Raw genomic sequence first — 19,503 nt, 5'->3', positions numbered from 1 at the left:
ATCTGCGCCCATCTTTTAGGAAAAGCATTTATACCAACTGAAAGCTAGTGTAAATGCTAGTATGCAGATTAGGCATGGATCCCCCAAATTCCATAATACTACATGCATCTCTAGTGAATGCCCCTGATTCACCCATGCCCCTCTCATGGCCATACCCCATTTTCAGTTGCACGCTAAAAGATTTACGTTTTTATCTTTATAGAAACGCACTTTGCAAGATGCACGCATAAATCCAAAATTTTCCCTATTAACAGCAATTGGTTGTTAGCACCCAATTAGTGCTAGTTGGCTCATTTACCAATTAAGTTGAGGGCACAAATTGTTTTGCTTAGTTTGTGCTCTGATTTTCTGGCAGTCTTCCTGACCATTATATCCACCTCAGCAGTTTTCTTGCAGGAAATCACTGTTCAGACATTAGAGCAGCACAGACCAGTGGGCTTCTAAAATGGGGTGCTACACATGGAAATGGAGGTTTTATTAATGTGGAAAAGATATTTCATTGAATGCAAGGGGCCCAATATTTAAAATGATTTAACTGGGCAGGACAGAATCCTGCTAAATTGATCTGACTTGGTGATCTCCAGATTTTCAGCGGCTGAGACCGCTTCAGCACTATCTGGTTAGTGTCAGGGCACTCTGGGGGCTGACTCGAGGCAGAGCTGGATTTTAACCAGTTTAACTGGGTAAATGCCTAAGTAAAGCAGGGCAGCCATTTGTTGTCCTAACTTTAAGGAATAGTCACATACAAATAATGAATTACTTGTCTCTGCACTCCATCCTACACCCCTCGCAGACAGGTGTCAGAACACACCACAGCATGGAATCAGCTCTAATATCACTAGTAAACAAAATCAAAGTGGAGATAAGCAATGGTAAGAAGGTACTAATACTCAAATTCAACATGTACCCTTCTCTTTCTTTGGGTCACTTTGCAGGGACTTGCAGGCAACCAAAGATACTCTAAAGGGCAAAACACTTAACTTTATCGGAGGAGTAGCTTGGAATCAACTTCCTGAGCCCTTACGTCAAGCCCCCTCCCTACCCATCTTCAAATCCTTGCTCAAAGCCCACCTCTTCAATGTTGCTTTCGGCACCTAACCTTTATACCTTTCAGGAAATCTAGACTGCCCCTATTTGACTGACTGTACATTTGTCCTTTAGATTGTAAGCTCCTTTGAGCAGGGACTGTCCTTCTATGTTAAATTGTACAGCGCTGCGTAACCCTAGTAGCGCTTTAGAAATGTCAAGTAGTAGTAGTAGTGGTTAGTGCAGTGGACTTTGATCCTGGGGAACTGAGTTCAATTCCCACTGCAGCTCCTTGTGACTCTGGGCAAGTTACTTAACCCTCCATTACCCCTGGTACAAAATAAGTACCTGAATATATATGTAAACTGCTTTGAATGTAGTTGTAAAAACCTCTGAAAGGTGGTATATCAAGTCCCATTTCCCTTTCCCTATTTGAGATTCGAAATGGAATGTTGAGATTCTGTTGCTACTATTTGAGATTCTACATGGAATGTTGCTATTCCACTAGCAACATTCCATGTAGAAGCCTGCCCTTGCAGATCAGCAACGTGGCCGTGCAGGCTTCTGTTTCTGTGAGTCTGACGTCCTGCACGTATGTCAGACTCACAGAAACAGAAGCCTGCGTGGCTGCATTGCTGATCTGCAAGGGCAGGCTTCTACATAGAATGTTGCCAATGGAGGAGTAGCCTAGTGGTTAGTGCAGTGGACTTTGATCCTGGGGAACTGAGTTTGATTCCCACTGCAGCTCCTTGTGACTCTGGGCAAGTCACTTAACCCTCCTTTGCCCCGTTACAAAATAAGTACCTGAATATATGTAAACCACTTTGAATATAGTTGCAAAAAACCTCAGAAAGGCGGTATATCAAGTCCCATTTCCCTTTCCCTTCTAGTCTCCTCCCCCCTTGTCACTGTTCAGACTCCTAGCACTATCTCTCTGCAATTTATTTCAAATCACTGTCTTTGGGCTGAGCTTCCTTCCACCCAGGGATCTCCCAGTCACTCCCCCCAGTGACGCTCTAGTTTACTCTTCTAGTAATCCCAAACTAACAAGGGATTACATTAATTATTGATGTGTTCTATTAATTCCTATGGCACATGCCGAAGAATATTAAACTACAATCAATTACAAATAAAAAAAAAATCAAAGAAATGCTTTCCAATCAACACACACATTCACAAACCCACAGATTCAACACATTTCAGTCTATTAATCCCACAGTGTTCGGATTGAAGTAATTGGTCATTTTCAAAGCACATAGACTTACAAAGTTACATGGGGGGGCATTTTCGATATGACGTCTAAGCCTGACTTTGGATGTTTTGCACGAAACATCCAAAATTCGAATAGGAAAGAAGGTCATTTTCAAATAAAGGAAAATGGTATCTTTTTTTTTTTTAATACCTTTTCAAACAAGGTTTTGTGCTTTGTACAGCTTTTTTTGTTTCCCATTTTTGAAAAACAAATCCAAGCCATTGGGATGTAGAGGGGCCAGCAATTTTAGAGGACTGCCCCCCCCCCTCCCCGAAAACCTAGGAGAGCAATGGGGCACCCTAGGAGGCACTGCAGTGGATGTCAAATAAATGCTTCCTATGGGTGAAAGGGAAACCTATATTTGGGTTCAGCTGAGTTTGGGAGGGCTCACATTTTCTACAAAACAGGTAGGGGGAGGTATGGGTCTGGGTCAACCTGTCTACAGTGCACTGCACCCACCACTAGACTACTCCAGTGACTTGCATGCTGTTCTATTGGACCTGAGCATAATATCAGAGGCTGTCTTAGAGGCTGGTAAGTAATGTTTTTAATCACATTTTGGGGGAGGGGGGTCAGTGACCACTGGGGTAGTAAGGGCAGGTCATCCCTGATTCTCTCCAGAGGTCATCTGGTCATTTTGGGCACCTTTTTCTGCCTTATTCGTTCTTAAAACAGGTCCTGGACAGATTTCTTTTATTCCATTATGGCTGAAAAACATCCAAATCTTAGAAACACCCAAATCCCACCATTAACATGCCCCTGATAGCCCCCCCCCCTTGAGATTTGGACATACCACGGACGAGCAGCATAGAAAAACGTCTAAACAATAGGTTTCAAAAATACCGATTTAGATGTTTTTGTGAGAAAAACATCCAAATGCTGCTGTATGTCACTTTTTAGACATTTTTCTCTTTTGAAAACGAACCCCATAGTAATCTGTGTAACTTTGTAAGTCTATATGCTCTGAAAATGAGCCTCCACATATCTCTGCTATGGCCTTGTTCTTCCTGAGTGCTCCTTTAATTCCTTGATGATGTAATGATCCAACTGACTCCTGTACATGCTTTCTACTTTGATTTTGCTTCTATAGCAAGCTTCTTTTCAAATTCTCTTTTAGTCTTCTTTATCATTGCCTCGCATCTAACTTGCCAGTGCTTATGCTGCTTCCTTTTTCCTTTATTTGGATATTTTTTTCATTTTTGAAACATATTTTCTTGGCTGCCATAGCCATTTTCACCTAACCTTTTGTCACGTATACACCGCAGGTAACTAGGTTTGTGAGCCCTTGGGCCACTGCCGAGGGGCGGCAGCGGCAGGAGAATCACCCAAACACAAGACAAGGCCGACCGGAACTGGAACACAGTGGATCGGGGCAAGGCTTCACCTACACTTAGCCACCCTTCACCCGGAGTTAAGCTCTGGACTGCAGGCGGCCGGCAGGACTTACGGGACAGGAAGGCCGGACTGCAGGACACAGCAGCAGGCAGACAGACAGCATACTAGAAACACGCTGGGTTCCAGGGGAACAGCAGACAAACGAATAGTCCAGGAACAAGCCGGGTCTAGGCAGGCGGCAAGCAGAAGAATAGTCCAGTAACAATCCGGGTCTAGGCAGGCGGCAGGCAGAAGAAAAGTCCAGTAGACAAGCAGAGTCAAAGCCACAAAAAGTAAAAGCACAAAGGCACTGCAACAACTCACACAAAGGAACACCTCTGAAGAACCCTGTTGCAAGGCAAACTAGAACCCCTCCCAGGTGATTAATAAAGGCAGCCTACCAGGGAGTTCACCAGGTATGGGTACTGCTTAGTTCCAAAAAACTCCCACAACAATCTGGAAAACTGGAAGATCCGGACCGGACCAGCATATCTTCTGGAACATGGGAAACTCCAAGTCATCGGTTCACAGCAGCCACCAGGTCTAACCACCAGGGGGCGAGGTGACTCAGAGCATGGAACCTGGGCACCACTGTGACACCTTTTAACCATTTTGCCTTCCTACCAGTGGCGTAGCCAGACCTGAGAATTTGGGTGGGCCCAGAGCTAATATGGGTGGGCACACACTGTCTATATAAGTTTGAGTAGTGTCTCTTGGGATCCTACAAAATAATGCCTTAGAATTCACTTGATGCCCAACAGCTGCCCTGCATCAGTATAACCACATACATACTTAATGGAAAAGTTGATATTTTTAAATATAATTACATTATACCACAATCTCTCCACTGCAAAATGCTATACACAAAGTTGTGCAAAAACACACTCATATCCTTACTAAACCATAACAGCACTAATTCCAAGGACAGGACGAGCTACAACCTTATGCTTGAAAAGGCAGAACTGTAATTACACTAGGCTCTAAAACACTAATACACTACCTTGTGAAAAAAAAGCAAAACAAAAAGGGCTGCAAATACTACATGCTAGCAGAATACTGCACCATGATCACACATGAAAAACACATGACACAACAGACATGACACAAGGAACTAGAAATCAAAAAAATATGAAGGCAAAATACTGAACTGGAAAGTTAACTCAAGAAGTCAGACTCAGCATGCAGCAATACCAGAAAAATTGAAACTTACATGCAAAATATCACAGATTCACATTTCCAAAAGCTGACATATTCCAATTAATAAATTCTGAATAAAATACTTTTTCTACCTTTGTCTGATCTATTTGCTTTGGTCCCAGTGTCTTCTGTTTTATGCAGTGTCTTCTTTCCATCTGATATTTTTTCTCTCACCATGTCCACCATCCTCCTGTGTCCTATGTGTCCTGTCTACCATCTGTAGCCCTATCCCTATCCTTCCTCGAGTTTCAGTATCTGCCCTCAACGTGTTCCAAACCAGCCCTTAAACTCAGCAGTTTACCCTCCATCCATATCCAGCTTTTCTCCTTACTCCCCTCCATCCATGTGCTTCTACGTCCTCTGTCTTCCCTCCCCTCCATCCTTGTCCAACATTTTCCTTCTCTTCCCTGCCCTCCACTCCATCCATGTCCAGCATTTCTCCTCTCTTCCCTCCCCTCCATCCATGCGCATCTCCTCCCTGACTTCTCTCCCCTCCCTCCATCCATCTATCCAGCAACTCTCCATTTTCCCCTGCTCTCTCCTCCATCCATCCATCTCCAGCCAATTTCCTCTCTCCCCTTTTCCCTCCATCTAACCATATCCAGCAATTCTCCTCCTTCCCCTGCCCTCCGCTCCGTCCAGCAACTCTCCATTCTCCCCTGCCCTCTCCTCCATCCATCCATACCCAGCAAATTTCCTCTCTCCCCTTTTCCCTCCATCCATCCATGTCCAGCAATTTTCCTCCTTCCCCTGCCCTCCTCTCCATCCATACATGTCCAGCAACTCTCCATTCTCCCTTGCCTTCTCCTCCATCCATCTCCAGCAAATTTCCTCTCTCCCCTGCCCCCTCCATCAATCCTCGTTGTCCAGCAATTCTCCTCTTTCCCCTGCCCATCCTGTTTATTTCAATCCCCTTCCCCATTCTATCTGGCGTCTCCTCCGCCCCCCCCCTCAAAAGAACGACAATGTGGATGCAGCAGCTCACAGGTTTGCTTGCCCTGTGTTTTGAGTGAACGGCGATGGCTGCGCGGAGGAGTGGAACTGGAAACCAAATCGCTTCTTTCTTTCTTTCCAATGGACTAGATGGGCGGGCGGGCGGGCGGGCTGGCTGGCTCACTTCCACTCCCAAAGTTGCAGTGTAAAAGCCAGCAAGCAGCAAGCCAGTCTCGACTCCGTCCTTCGCTTCCTGCCCTCTCTCTGTGCCGTCTCGCCTTCCTCTGATGTCATTTCCTTTCAGATGGGCGGTACGCTGAGAGGGCAGGAAGCGAAGGACGGAGTCGAGACTGGCTCGCTGCTTGCTGCTTTTACGCCCGTTCGCTGCTGCGGGCAAAAAACGAAATCTTCGTCGTCGTGGTAGGTAAGGGTCGCAAAAGACTGGGCGGGCCCGGGCCGAGATTGGGTGGGCCTGGGCCCACCCAGGCCCACCTGTAGCTACGCCCCTGCTTCCTACCACCTTTTGTGATATTTGAAATATAAATGGTCTGGGCTTCCAAGATGGTGTTTTAAACAATGTCCATGTCTGATTTACAATCTTAACCTTTGCAGCTGCCCATTTTAGCTTTTTTTAAACCAATTTCCTCATTTTATCATAGTTGCTCTTTCAGAAGTTAAATGCTGTTGCAGTAGATTTCTTTAGTATTTTCACTCCAGTTATTATCTCAGATTTGATCATCTTATGATCACAATTGCCAAGAGGCCCCAAAATCATTACTTCTCACATCAAGTCCTGCATTGTACTAAGGATCAGATCTAAAATAGCCCCCTCTCCTGTTGGTTCTTGAACAAGCTGCATGTTGAAGCAGCAATTTACTTATATTCTAGGATCTTTACTTCCCTAACATTTTCTGATGTGACATTTATCCAGTCAAGATTGAGGTAATTGAAATCACTCCAGATTGAAAACGCCTGTGCAAAAATCTGAAAATCCAAAAGAAACCACAGCTCATAACAGGAAAGCTGTCTTTGATTCCCTTAGTTCTAATTGCCAAAACTGCAAGCATATAATATTAGTGGAGGAAAAATCCTCAGAATATATGTGCACCAGCCCATCAAAGCACAAAATGCAAAGGGCAAAGGTTCATTCAATCACTGTTCAAAAAAACCCTCCACATTTTATGACTCTTTCTTTTAAGATGACTTGCTCCTACAAGCTTGGAAATACTGCTGAATGGTCTGTGACTAATGTAAATTTAATTGATTGTTCTCATTTTATGCAGCAAGAAATTAACTTGATTGTCAAGAGAAGGAAGAATAGGAAGGCTAGTTCATATAAGGATAAGGATTTGAGTAGATCTCGGGGATGTAATCTGAAGAAGATATTTTTGAGACTACTGAATTTATATCTTACACACCAATCCCTTGTTTTTATATTGATGTAAGATCTGCATTGAACAAGTTTGAGATTGTAAGGGTTTTGGTAGTGAAAAATCAAATTGGGTTACTATTCTTACCTGAATCATGGCTGACTTCTATATTAGCTCGAGTTATCCGTAACAGGGCCCATTTTATTTCCTTGGGCCCTACTGCAGATAACTCAAGCTAATCTTTAGTAAAAGACCTCCTGAAAGACCTATGTCCCCCAGGATATAAAATTTCTTATTTACCCAGATTGCATAAACGTGGAGGTGGATTACTTGTTCTTTACAGAGCTTTTTTAGATTCACAACACGCTGCCCATGCCAACATCAGAGCCTTCTGTCCGACCTTCCCACCTGCCTTTGAGGAAACAGGAAGCTGCATCACACAGAATGTTCTGATGTTGGCATGAGCAGTGCATTGTGAATTGCTGCCCCGTTGCTGGCAACTTCTGTAAGACAGCTTTGAAAAGGTATGGGGAATGGGGACAGGGAGGGAGAGATGCCATCAAGCATTAGAGGAGCAAAATGGAAACAGCAAAAGGAGAGACCAAGAGGGGGCAATTGACCTTTTTTTTTTTTGGACTGAGAGCCACACACAGTGTACCCCTGGGGGAGATCTCACATACCGCTTGGGGTACACGTACCACATGTTGGGAAACTCTGCATTGCATCAACTGGCTCACCTTTATCCACACGTTTATTTACACCTTAAAGAAATGAAGCAAATTGGTGAAGCAAGACTTCCCTTGGCTGAACCATGCTGACTCTGTCCCATTAAACCATGTTTGTCTATATGTTCTGTAATTTTATTCTTTATAATAGTTTCCACTATTTTCCCCTGCACTGAAGTCAGGCTTACCAGTCTGTAATTTCCTGGATCACCCCTACATCTAGTTGTAAAAATCGGCGTTACATTAGCCACCCTCCAATCTTCAAGTACTAAAGATGATTTTAACAACAGGTTACAGATCACTAACAAAAGATTTGCAATTTCATGTTTGAGTTCTTTCAGTACCCTAAGGTCCAGTCCAGGTGATTTATCACTCTAACTTGTCAATTTGGCTCAGTACGTTTTCCAGGCCTCTTAGTTAGTCTTTTTTTTTTAGGTTTCTCTAAAAACACTGTATTGCTAAGAGCTAATTACTGTCTGATGACGATGCCTTAATTAACCCTTGTCTTCTCCTAATTGGCTTAAAAGCCTATAAATCAGAGATCAGACCTGGAATGGGTAGGAGGGACTAAAATTTTAAACAGAGGCTCAGTTGGGAGTTTCCTGCCATTGAGGGTGGGAGGGTGGAGGATCTGGACTAGAGGGGTGGGAGGGGCACCATAAACCCTAATGCTGCTACCCAGAAGTCAACTTGGGCTGGCCAATGCTCAGACTGGTGGTGCCTAGTTAGTTCAGCAGCTAAAGTGGTTACATACTGGCTCCGCTTGGGCTCCTCCGAAGACTACCCATGAATTGTCCTAGCACTAACCAGACAGTGCAGGGGTGGTTAGTACTGATATTGAGCAGCACAAGTTATTTAACCAAGCATACTCGGTTAAATCATTTTGAATATTGACAGGTGTGAGTCTACAAATTGATGACTTATCAATTGTATCACTAAGAGGCTTATGCATTGATTACCATTTCTGCACAGATAACAATATAGAACAAACTGTGTTGTATAACTATGCTTGTGGCTGAGCAGGAGTGGGGGCTGTATGAGGTTTGTGAGTGTGTACTTAGGTGTACTGGCAGTGCGGTGAGGGGGTGTGATGCACTTCCATTTTCATTCTATACACTCATTTCCCATTCCCTCTTGCATGCCCCCCCTTTCTCTTTCCATTTCCCTATCACCCTTTTTCCCCCTTTTCTCCCCTCCTCTGCTTCCTCCCCCCCCCCCCCCCCCATTCCTCATTTGAGCTGCCAGCACATCTTCCTCCTCTTCTGATAGTGGAGCTTCGGTTCCCCATCAGTACCATTGCTGGGTATCCTGGTGGGTTTCCTCAGGAATCTTTTTGTTTTGGGCTTTCTACCTACCAACTAGTATTCCCAATCTGTAACTTTAATTTCACAGTCAGATGGACAGACAAACAGGTGACAGCTGAAAACATAAGCACTTTTTATATTCATAAAAAGCACTGAAGAGTGCAAAAATATGGGTCAAGCTTAGCTTGGTTTACTGATGAAATGCATCTTCAGTATAGTGAAACCATATGCAGGAAAATGAAAATCCCAAAAAAGGCAAAACAAGAAATCATATACGGCTAAATGCTAAGCTGTAAAAATATTGTCAGTATAGCCTTCCATCACAATTTCCTCTTCTTAGGTATCAGTTCATAAATGTTAAGTGGATGAGCTGCTCAACCAAGACTGTGACCTTTAAAACCTCTGTGAAAAGTTGACAGGAATTGCCTGCGATTGTCAACAAACATGAAATAGTGAATCACTTCCCTAGATCTATACTTGTGATACATGGTACTGAAAGGTCTGCTCCGTCCTGAGAGTCTGTGTATTTTCTCACAGAAAGCAATGACTTTCATAGGCACTAACATGTCATATCTTATCATTGTATAACAATAACTTATAAGCTTTTTCAGTTTGTATTACTTGTGTTAGTTCTAATGTGTCGGCCTAAAACTGTTTCTACTACAAGAACTGTAAATAATATATTTTTACATATACAAGGTCAAGGTTAATTTTCACTAAATACATCAAAGTGGTGTACAAAGTCTAAAATGGGGTGGGGAGATACATGAAAACAATACATAATTCCAATAAAATAATATTTCAAAAGTGTATTATTATTATTACTATTATTATTAATATCACCACATCATCATCAGTGGAGCTAAAGATAACATGGAGGGGCATTTTCAAAAAAACATCCAAAAATACTAATCTAAGGGCCCTCTTTACTAAGTCACATAAGAATTGTTAACGTGCCTACAACTAGCGTACGTGTTAACTGTGTAGGCACCTATAGGGATATTGTAGGCGTGTACACAGTTAACGCACATACTTGGTTAACGCGCATTAAAAATGTTAATGCACCTATAATGTGGCTTAGTAAACAGGGCCCTAAGTCCAAAAAAACCCCCGTCCTGCTCAAAACATCCCCAAAACCACCCATCTCATAGCCGTAATCGAACAGGAAAAATATCTAAATTTCCTGCTCGATTATGGCTGTGAGATGGACATTTTTGTATGGAAAACACCCAAATGAATAGCCATTTTCCAAAGTGAACACCCAACTTTTGAATGACAAAATAACAGGGACATGAATGTCTATCTGGCATCATTTTCAAAAATATGGCCACATACGTGCCTGCTGACCAGAGGAGCAGCTTAGTGGTTAGTGCAGTGGAACGTAAACCAAGGGACACAGGTTCAAACCCCAGTATAGCTCTTTTTTTTTTTTGTAAATGTGATCCCTGCAGGACCTGAAAAATACCTATTGTACCTGAATGTACACCATTTCAATAGCATTCAGGCTTGCAGGTGTCTTATATATTTAGGTACAGTGGGATTTGTACTTGGGTTCCTTGGTTCACAGTCTACTGCACTAAACACTAGGTTACTTGTTTTGTTTAGAATGGCCATAATACCTGCAGCTGACATATAGCCTGGTGGTCCTTTTTCAGTTTCACTTTCAGGGAGAGGGAGGGCGACAACAACCACTGGGAGATTCAGGAAGTGTCATTCCTTAATCTCTCCACTGCTCAGCTGCTCAATTAGAGCAATTTTTTGTAACTTGGACGTGACTGAAGCAGGTCCAGATAAAAATGTCCTTCTTTTTAGACATGGACATTTCTTCCCATTAGAAAATCTCTGTTGGACGTCCTAGTCCTGCCCAAAACATGCTTGCAACATACCCCCTTGCTATTTGGACGAACTGCAGTGTGAAATGTCCAAATTCTGATTTTCAAAAATCAGGATTTGGACATTTTTAGTAGATAGATATTTTTTAGGCATTGTAAGAAGTCTGTCTGCTTTGAAAATGAGCACCTTAAGTAGTCAAGTTACTTTCTAGAATATTCCCATTTCCCATACCTATGAATTAGCAGCTAAGTATTTCACATATTAGCACGAGATATAGAGGGGGAAATATTCAAACTGTCTGCATTGGACAAACATCCAGGAGTACTTTTTAGCTGTGAAAGATAAAGTACATGCAGTTCTCACTTTGAAGTTTTATATTCATGGAGATGTCTACCTGTTATTTCTTTGTTTGTTTGTTTTGTGCAGGATATTTTTTCCTGAAACATAACACAAGTAAAACTGTAAATTCTATCTTTTACATGTTATTTTTTGATTCAACCCAAAGCATGCCTCAGGAAATGCCTCCCTTAAAAGTACATTAAAAAGTGATTAAAAGTGCATTAAAAAGTGATTAAAAGTGCTTTTATTTGCTCTAGAACACAAATAATTTTAGTTATATTGAGTCAAGGTGATTTTCAAACAGGCAATGTACTGTACATGTGTTAATCCATTGGCATGCATAAATGATTTTGAAAATTTTTATCAAATTGGAGGAACCATTAAAAAGACAGAAGAAGGAAAACCAAAGGATTTTATTATTTAATTCTACTATTGGGATTCTAAATGAAAAAATGGATGGCACCTAGGAGTCTAGATAGATAAATAAATTAAAAAAAAGTCATCATGGGCTTTCTCCATAGATACAGAATTGTAGAATAGCCTTTGCAAATGAGACTCCAAATCAGATTAATTTGGACATTTTGTAAAGCAAAAAATATTTATTTGGTACTGCATGTTTCTATTTTCAGCACATATCTGGTTAATTACTTGACATATTGTAGAGAGAACCTGTAAGGATATAGAACTGGGAATAACAAACAAACAGGAAGAACCTCCACGTAAAGAGTCCAATAAAATTCAGAGTAGAGGGCGAACAATGGACACTCCAACACAGGAACTTGTGCTTAAAAGTTGCCAAAACCATTTAGGGCCCACTCCGCTCTGGACTGTACCCTGAGTTGGCTGAACTGAGTTGGCTCTAAGCCATCCATGTCAGTTGAGCCTAGCAGCCGCCTCGGGATCTTCAACAACTTTAACCCTGAGCAGCTGCAATCTCCAGATGTGTCTGTACGGGATCACTTGTCTCTGTGTATGTGTGATTTATTGTAGCATTATTATTTCCTTCCGGTTCGCCAGAGGAGCTGTTTCCCTCCGAAGAGGTAGTATCTCCATCTGTGTGTTCCAAATTTTTCTTCTGCAGTTTTACCCGCTGCAATGCCTGGGAATTATGAACAAGAGCTAATGCTCTTGTATCTGTTCCGTTGATGTCTGGGAATTATGAAGAAGAGCTAATGCTGTTATATCTGTTCCGTTGAGGCCTCATCTTTAGCTCGAGGATATCGCCCTGTTGCCTTGTAATTCAATAAGAGTGCCTTTCAGTGGGGTGCATTTCCCAGGCACCATATCCTTCTCCTTGGAGTTGGATTTTAGGAAGGTTAGAAAGCATCTATTACCGTTAATAAGCATCATCAGGCATGCTGGGTACTATAAGCCCATCTGGAAGCCCTTCTCTAGCAAGTCTTTTTTGTAAGTCCAAAGTTCTTTTCATTTTCTGAGTGTTTCCAAGCTTAAATTTGTCGTGTTGGACCTTGCAGAGGATATTGTCCACATCAGTGAAACGGAGCAGTTGAACTATTAAGGGGGCAGTGTATTCGGGTCTGGCTTGGGGTGCAGCTCCCTATGTGCTCTTTCAATTTCATAAGGCAGAGAGGAAGGCAGATCTGGAAAAAAGTGAGTAAAAATGCATACACATATTCCAAAACGTTCGGCTCTTCCAGACCCGCTTTCACCCCTATTATTCGTAGATTAGACCTCCTGCTGCAATTTTCTTGGTCTTCTACCCGGTCTTGTAAACATTCCACTTTTTGCAGTACGTGATTATGTTCAGTACAGTCTACCGCCGCTTCTTCCTCCAGTTCTAACAAGCGTGCCTCCATCGCTTCAACATGGATAATTATCTCTTGTAGTTTCCCCTCAAGGCGGGTCACAACTAAGTCTGCTATTTCTTCTCTCGAAGCATGAATCTCTTGTAAGATCTTATTCCACATGTCTGAGGTTTCTGCATTCTGTTTTCCTGTCTCCAGTGTGCCACCAAACATTTGCTTACCAGGACTTGCAGTCGCCATTGTGTCCTGCGTAGTTTGCACAGTTATTGATGCATAGATGTCTTTGATGGTAGTTTGCACTCTAGATGGAAGTTGTTTTGGCATCTGTCATCTATACCACGTGTTTCCCTGTACATGGAAAAGCAATAAGAACCGCACTTGACCGGTAGTTTATGGATCTAGGAGGGAAAACGGGATGTGATGGATGGAGCTCCCTTAAACATGACTGCTCACCATGTGCACCAATCAGAATTCCCCTTCTCTATAATTTTTTGAAGTTGTGGTCTCTGGAACTGTACAGAGTATTCTAAATGAGGTCTCAGCAAAGACGTATACAGAGGCATTAACATCTCCTTTTTCCTGCTGGACATTCTTCTTCCTATGCACCCACACCCCTTTTCTCCCTGATTAGCCACCTTAAGATCATCACATATGATCACACTCAAATCCCGCTCCTCTTTTATTCACTGAAATACTTCACATCCAAAACGGTACTGTTCCTTCGGGTTTTGTAGTCCAAATGTATAACCATACTTTTTTTTAAACATTAAATCTTAGTTGTCTGTTTCTGGACCATTTTTCTAGTTTCACTAGATCCTTCTTCTTGCTACCTACACCTTTTACAGAGTTTGGTATCATCTGCAAAGAAGCAAATCTTTTCCAGACACCCCTTCTGCAATATCACTCACAAAGATGTTAAAAAGAACCAGGAAAAGGACTAAAGATGTTAAAAAGAACCAGGAAAAGGACTGATCCCTTCGACGTGGCATGTCACAAGTAACATCCCTTTCCTCAGATTGAACTCCATTTACCACCATCCTCTCTCTCCTTCTACTTAACCAATTTCTAACCCAATCAGTTTAAAGCCCAGAACAAGGGCATTCAGTTTATTATCAGTCATGCATGCAGAACCATATCAAAAGCTTTGCTAAAATCTTAGGACACCACATCTAGCAATCCCCCCAAAATCCAACTGACTGGTCATCCAGTCAAATATAGTAATCAGATTTGTCTGACAAAACCTGCCTCGAATTAAACCATGCTGCCTTGGGTCCTGCAATCCATTGGATTCCAGAAATCTCACTATCCTCTGTTTTAGAAGCATTCCCTTTAATTAACTCCCTACAGAGATCAGACTGATCAGCCTGTAGTTTCTAACATCCTTACCTCCACTTTAGTGGAGAGAGACCACACCTTCCCTTCTCCAGTCCTCCAAGACCATTCTCTACTCTAAAGCAGCTTTTTTAAAAGGTCAGATAGTGGAGCCATGGGAACTTCCATAAGTTCCTTTATCAGTTGATGATGTGAGTAATTAAAAGGTCCATCTCCAAATTGCCATTAATGGCAAAGTTGAAGGAAGCCTGTGTTAATGCTCAGCTCCGGGAATTTTTGGAGGACGTACAAGGACTGGATCCAGGACAATCAGTGTTTTACCATGGTTATGGCCTTTTAGAGGTGTTTGGACCATAAGTGTTTGGGCTTGTTGGTATAGTTGGACCTTACAGCTGCTTTTGACACTGTCAATTATAGCATCATGTTATAGAGACTGGAGAAGATAGTGGTCCAAAGCATCACACTATAGTAATTTACTTCATTTTTGTAGCAGAGGTCTTTTAGGGTTTGGGCAGAAGAGAGAATCTCAGGTGTTCCTGTTGATGGAGGAGGTTCCTCAGAGGTCACCACTTTTGCCTCTGCATTTAATTTATATATTCAGCCTTTAGCAGCATTTATTAGGTCATTTGAATATGCTTAGGTGGAAATCACACAGAGTTCAAAATTCACCTGTGTCTGATACCTTGTTAACAAGAGAGAAAATAGATTAGGGTAGAATTTATCCCTTGACCCATGATTTTTCTAAATTCTATATATGTCATCAAAACAATTGGCACTGAAGAAAAGCACTATTCTATAAACCACGCTTAAAGTTAGGCACGGTTTATAGAATAGCATTTATGCCCAGAAATTGCGCCTGACCATTTGCACCAACTAAAATGTGGTACAAATATCTACGCATAAATTTAGGTGTGAAAACCCTTATTCTATAACTAAGAATGTAACTTAAAGGAATGCCCGGATCCATCCATGACCCTCCCATTTTCATTCCCCCTTTTTTGACTCACATATAAAATTTAGGCATGGATCTTGTGACTAAATTTATGTGCATATAATTTAATTAGTTCTAATTAGTGTCAATAATTCCTTGTTAAATAGCTCATTTTTCAATTAAATTGCAATTCAATGAAATTAATTTAATTGCCCAAATTTGCGTGTGTAATGTTTAGCACTTTTTATAGAATTCAGGGGATAATGTCATTTCTACAGAGTTTGACTCTTTTGACATTCTTTATTAAGTCAAATCATGCCATTAGGCACACGTATTAGAAATAATTATAAGCATAGAGAGGTGAAAACTCACCTGTGTCTGATACCTTGTTAACAAGAGAGAGAATAGCTTAGTGTAGAATTTATCCCTTGACCCATGATTTTTCTTTGGTAATGTTTTAGAATATTTTTTTTGTCATATCTAAAAAAAAACCCTCCTCACTGCCAAATGCATTTTGTTTCATATCTTATAGTCTTGCAGCCCTTAACAATAAAAAAAACCCAGGTGTGTTTGGTTTTCTATCGCTGAACATTCTTTCATGCTTTGTTGTTTTTCCTTTTTTATTACTGTAGAAAGGAAGACTGAACTGTGACCCAACATTTGAATTAGAAGAAATGATTCTGGAGTCCAAACCACTCCATAAAAAGAAAAAAACGACTTGCAAAGAACAAATCTAAAGATGGAGCGAGAGAGAGCTGCCCTCTGGTAAGCCCTTTACAAGAGCAGATGGATTAAGCTTTTCTCCCATAAGCACAAAATGGAATTAACCCCTTAGTACACCTGGCTCCTGGTGTCACATTTTCTTTGTAGAGCAAATGATAGAACAGATGAGTGTTCTGGAAAAAAAATGAACTCAGTTTGCAATTGAAAGCTGAACATTTGACTTTTGTCCAAATGCTTTTTATGTTGATTATGAGGACAATTTTCAAAGTCATTTCTGCCAGTAGATAGCCATTTCTTTGCATAAATCAGTCAGCTAGGAGTGGATGAGTAGCCTTTTGGTTAGTGCAGTGGGTTGAGAACCAAGGGAGCTAGGTTTGATTTCCACTGCAGCTCCTTGTGACTCAGGGAAGTCACTCAGATGTCCTTTTACTAAGCTGGTAAACAGGGGCCTGCTCTAGTGTCAGCACATGTTTTTGATGCACGCTGAGGCCCTCTTTTACCACAGCGGGTAAAAGGTTATCTCTTTCTGAAGACAAGAAATGGCCGCGCGGTAAGTGAACCACTTGCTGTGCAGTCATTTTATTTTGGGAGGGGGAGCACTTACCGCCACCTATTGAGGTGATGGTAAGGGCTCCAGCGCTAACCCGGTGGTTAGCGCTGGGGGTGGGAACTACTGCCAGGTTCCTGAGCTAGCCCAGTGGTAGTTTTGGATTGGGGCATGGCAAGCATGTTGACGCCCAGTAACCCTTTAGTAAAAGGGCCCATCAACTCTCCATTGTCCCAGGTACAAAAGTTAGGGGCTCTTTTACCAAAGTACAGTAAAAAGTGGCCTTAGCGCATGCTTACGCAGGTCATTTCCATGCGCTAAGGCCATTTTTACCACATGGGTAAAATAACCGACTTTCTGATTTATTTCTATTAATGACCATGTGCTAATTTTCCCATTAGTTTGTGACCATTAGCACATGAGCCCCTATCGCCATCTATTTTGTAGGTGGTAAGGGCTCATGCGCTAATTGGTTAGCATACAGCAATGTTGCTGTGCTAACTGATTTGCACAGAACAGGGAGTTTCAACACAGTCCTCGGGGCAAACCCAGCCAATCGGGGGGTTTCAGGATATCCCCATTGAAACCTCCGACTGTTTGGGTGTGCCCTGAGGACTGGGTTGAAACCCTCTGGCATAGAACATGCCTGCTCTCTGCTCCCAGACCCACCCCAGCGCTAAGAAATGAAATCTACTTTTTACCACATTGGTAGTGCACGCCAGTGCCAGATTCACCTTGGGTGAGTGCACCTAGCAGTAAGGCATTTTACCGCAGCTTAGTAAAAGAACCCCTTTGTGCTCCTGCTAGGGACAAAGACAGTACCTGAATCTAATATCTAAACTGCTTGGTTGTACCAAGGCAGTATATCAGATGTATTACCCTTACCCTTGCCATCCAACCACATGCCTCTGTGCAGTCACATTTAGAATAGGCATCATCCCCAGGGAGTGGCAAGAAAGGCACATGGACTGTGTTGTTAATTATAAGCCTATGAAAAAAGTGCACGTGGAAAACGGAGGTGTAGATACCAGTAAGTATTCAACAAGTTTCAAAATGAAAGCACGAATATATGCTATACTTTGTATTGTTATTTGAACATGTTTACTGCTGTAATTGTCTATTGCTTATGTTTGACTTATTCATACTGTACACCGCCTTGAGTGAATTCTTTCAAAAAGGCGGTAAACACATCCTAATAAATAAATATATGTTCACACTGAATTGGTGCAAGTCCCTGGATAGAAACCACATGTGGATCTTGCCCCACTGCAGATAATTTGAAAAGAGGCTACTGAAAACACCGTTGGCAGCTGTGTCTAATAGCAACTCCATCTAAGCTGTGTGGAGGGCAATTTTCAAATCCATTTAAATATATAAGTTGGTTCTCTGAAGATGGCCTTCCCTGTTGTGCTGCTAGATGTATGTATATTATTCCACTGGTAGCCACTTGTAGAGGAATTCCCAGGGTTGAGGGAGGAAACAAAGATGTGTAAATTGCATTTTCAACTCTATTCACATTGCTTTCTGTTTGAAAAAAAAAAAAACTACCTGTACAAAAAGCAGGTGCATAGGTATTTTGTATCTATGACAATCTTCAAAACTTTTATTGACTTTTGTTTTGTGTGTTATTCATTAAAGGGGCCCTTTTACTAGACTGCAGTAAAGTCTTGTACTTACTGTGCATTAAGTGCTAAGCCAGTGAGGTAAATGTAGGGGGCATGTCCAGCATTTTCCATACATTTACCACAAGGGCAAACACTTACCATACAGGCACCATTTTACCTGCAGTTGGCAGATAGGGTGCATGCTCTGCCAGTCCAGGTAATACAGTCGGGGCCCAGTCCGTACAAAATAAATAGAGTGAAGGCATGATGGCACACTTCTCCCAAACACATTCCCTTGATCTGATCCCCTCCCCTGATGTCCAGTTCCCCCCCCCCCTCCAAGTTCTGATTTCCCTCCTATATTCTCCCACACTTGTCAGAACTACCTCCTGATCCAATCCCCCCCATTCAAGAAAGCATCCCTCTTGAACAGCGAATGCCTGCCCCCTATATAAAACCTCATCCCTGATAGCCAAAGCCTACCACCAGATATAAAGCCCCATTCCCTTCAGTGACAGAGACTTCCACTAGGGGACTGAGCGGCCATTTTGGAGACAGGTGCTGAACCTGGCAACAGCAAAAGGGGATCGCTGCTGCCCATACCACAGCTGAGCCCTGAAAAGGTTCTGGGATGGGGGATCAGAGTAGGTTTTCATGTCAGGGGATGGGCTTTAGCAGTCAAAGGGGTTCTGTGTCCAGAGGGAGCATCAGATCAGAAGGGGGTTCCAACCAGCAGGAGGAGGGGGATGCAGGAAAAACAGCAGAGGAGGGGATTGTAAAACCACAGGGGTGTGTCACACTACACTGCTGGTCGCATGGCTTCACTTAAGTTCAGTCACACTAGTGCACCATACTGACCCATGCACTAGCTGTCACCGATAGCCATGCTTCTGCTCTGCCTCTGTCATGGGTACGAACTAACATCTAATGTGTGGTAAAACCTGTGCTAGTTGCTTAATACAGCTTAGTAAAAAGGTCATTAGTTTTAATGGCATTGTGTCTATTGACAATGTGTTCCAATTCAAAGATTTAAGGATGATTCAAGAAGGTGAGATTCACTGGTTAGAGCAACAATCACTAGGAAAAGAAGGGTTCAAATCCCACTCCCCCATTGGCAATCCTTATGGTCCTCGCCAAATCACTTTGAATTTGATTTTCACTTTACATTAGTCAATTAAGGGGTTAAGGGGCAAATTATTGCAGGATACACACACACAAAAAAAACTCCAATTACATCGAATAACAGA

The 19,503-nt window shown here is 42.2% G+C and overlaps 1 protein-coding gene across 1 annotated transcript in view; it reads left to right on the top strand.

The window, feature by feature from the left end:
- STK32B (serine/threonine kinase 32B) overlaps positions 1 to 19,503 on the top strand; it is a 415,797-nt gene that overhangs the window by 344,248 nt on the left and 52,046 nt on the right. Inside the window, 2 exon segments of the mRNA XM_030192595.1 lie at positions 16,015 to 16,089; positions 16,091 to 16,147. Coding sequence (XP_030048455.1) covers positions 16,015 to 16,089; positions 16,091 to 16,147 — 132 coding nt within the window.

Source organism: Microcaecilia unicolor, chromosome 2, assembly GCF_901765095.1.
Source record: "Microcaecilia unicolor chromosome 2, aMicUni1.1, whole genome shotgun sequence".
NCBI classification, from domain to species: Eukaryota; Metazoa; Chordata; class Amphibia; order Gymnophiona; family Siphonopidae; genus Microcaecilia; species Microcaecilia unicolor.
This window is presented reverse-complemented; position numbering and strand designations above follow the sequence as displayed.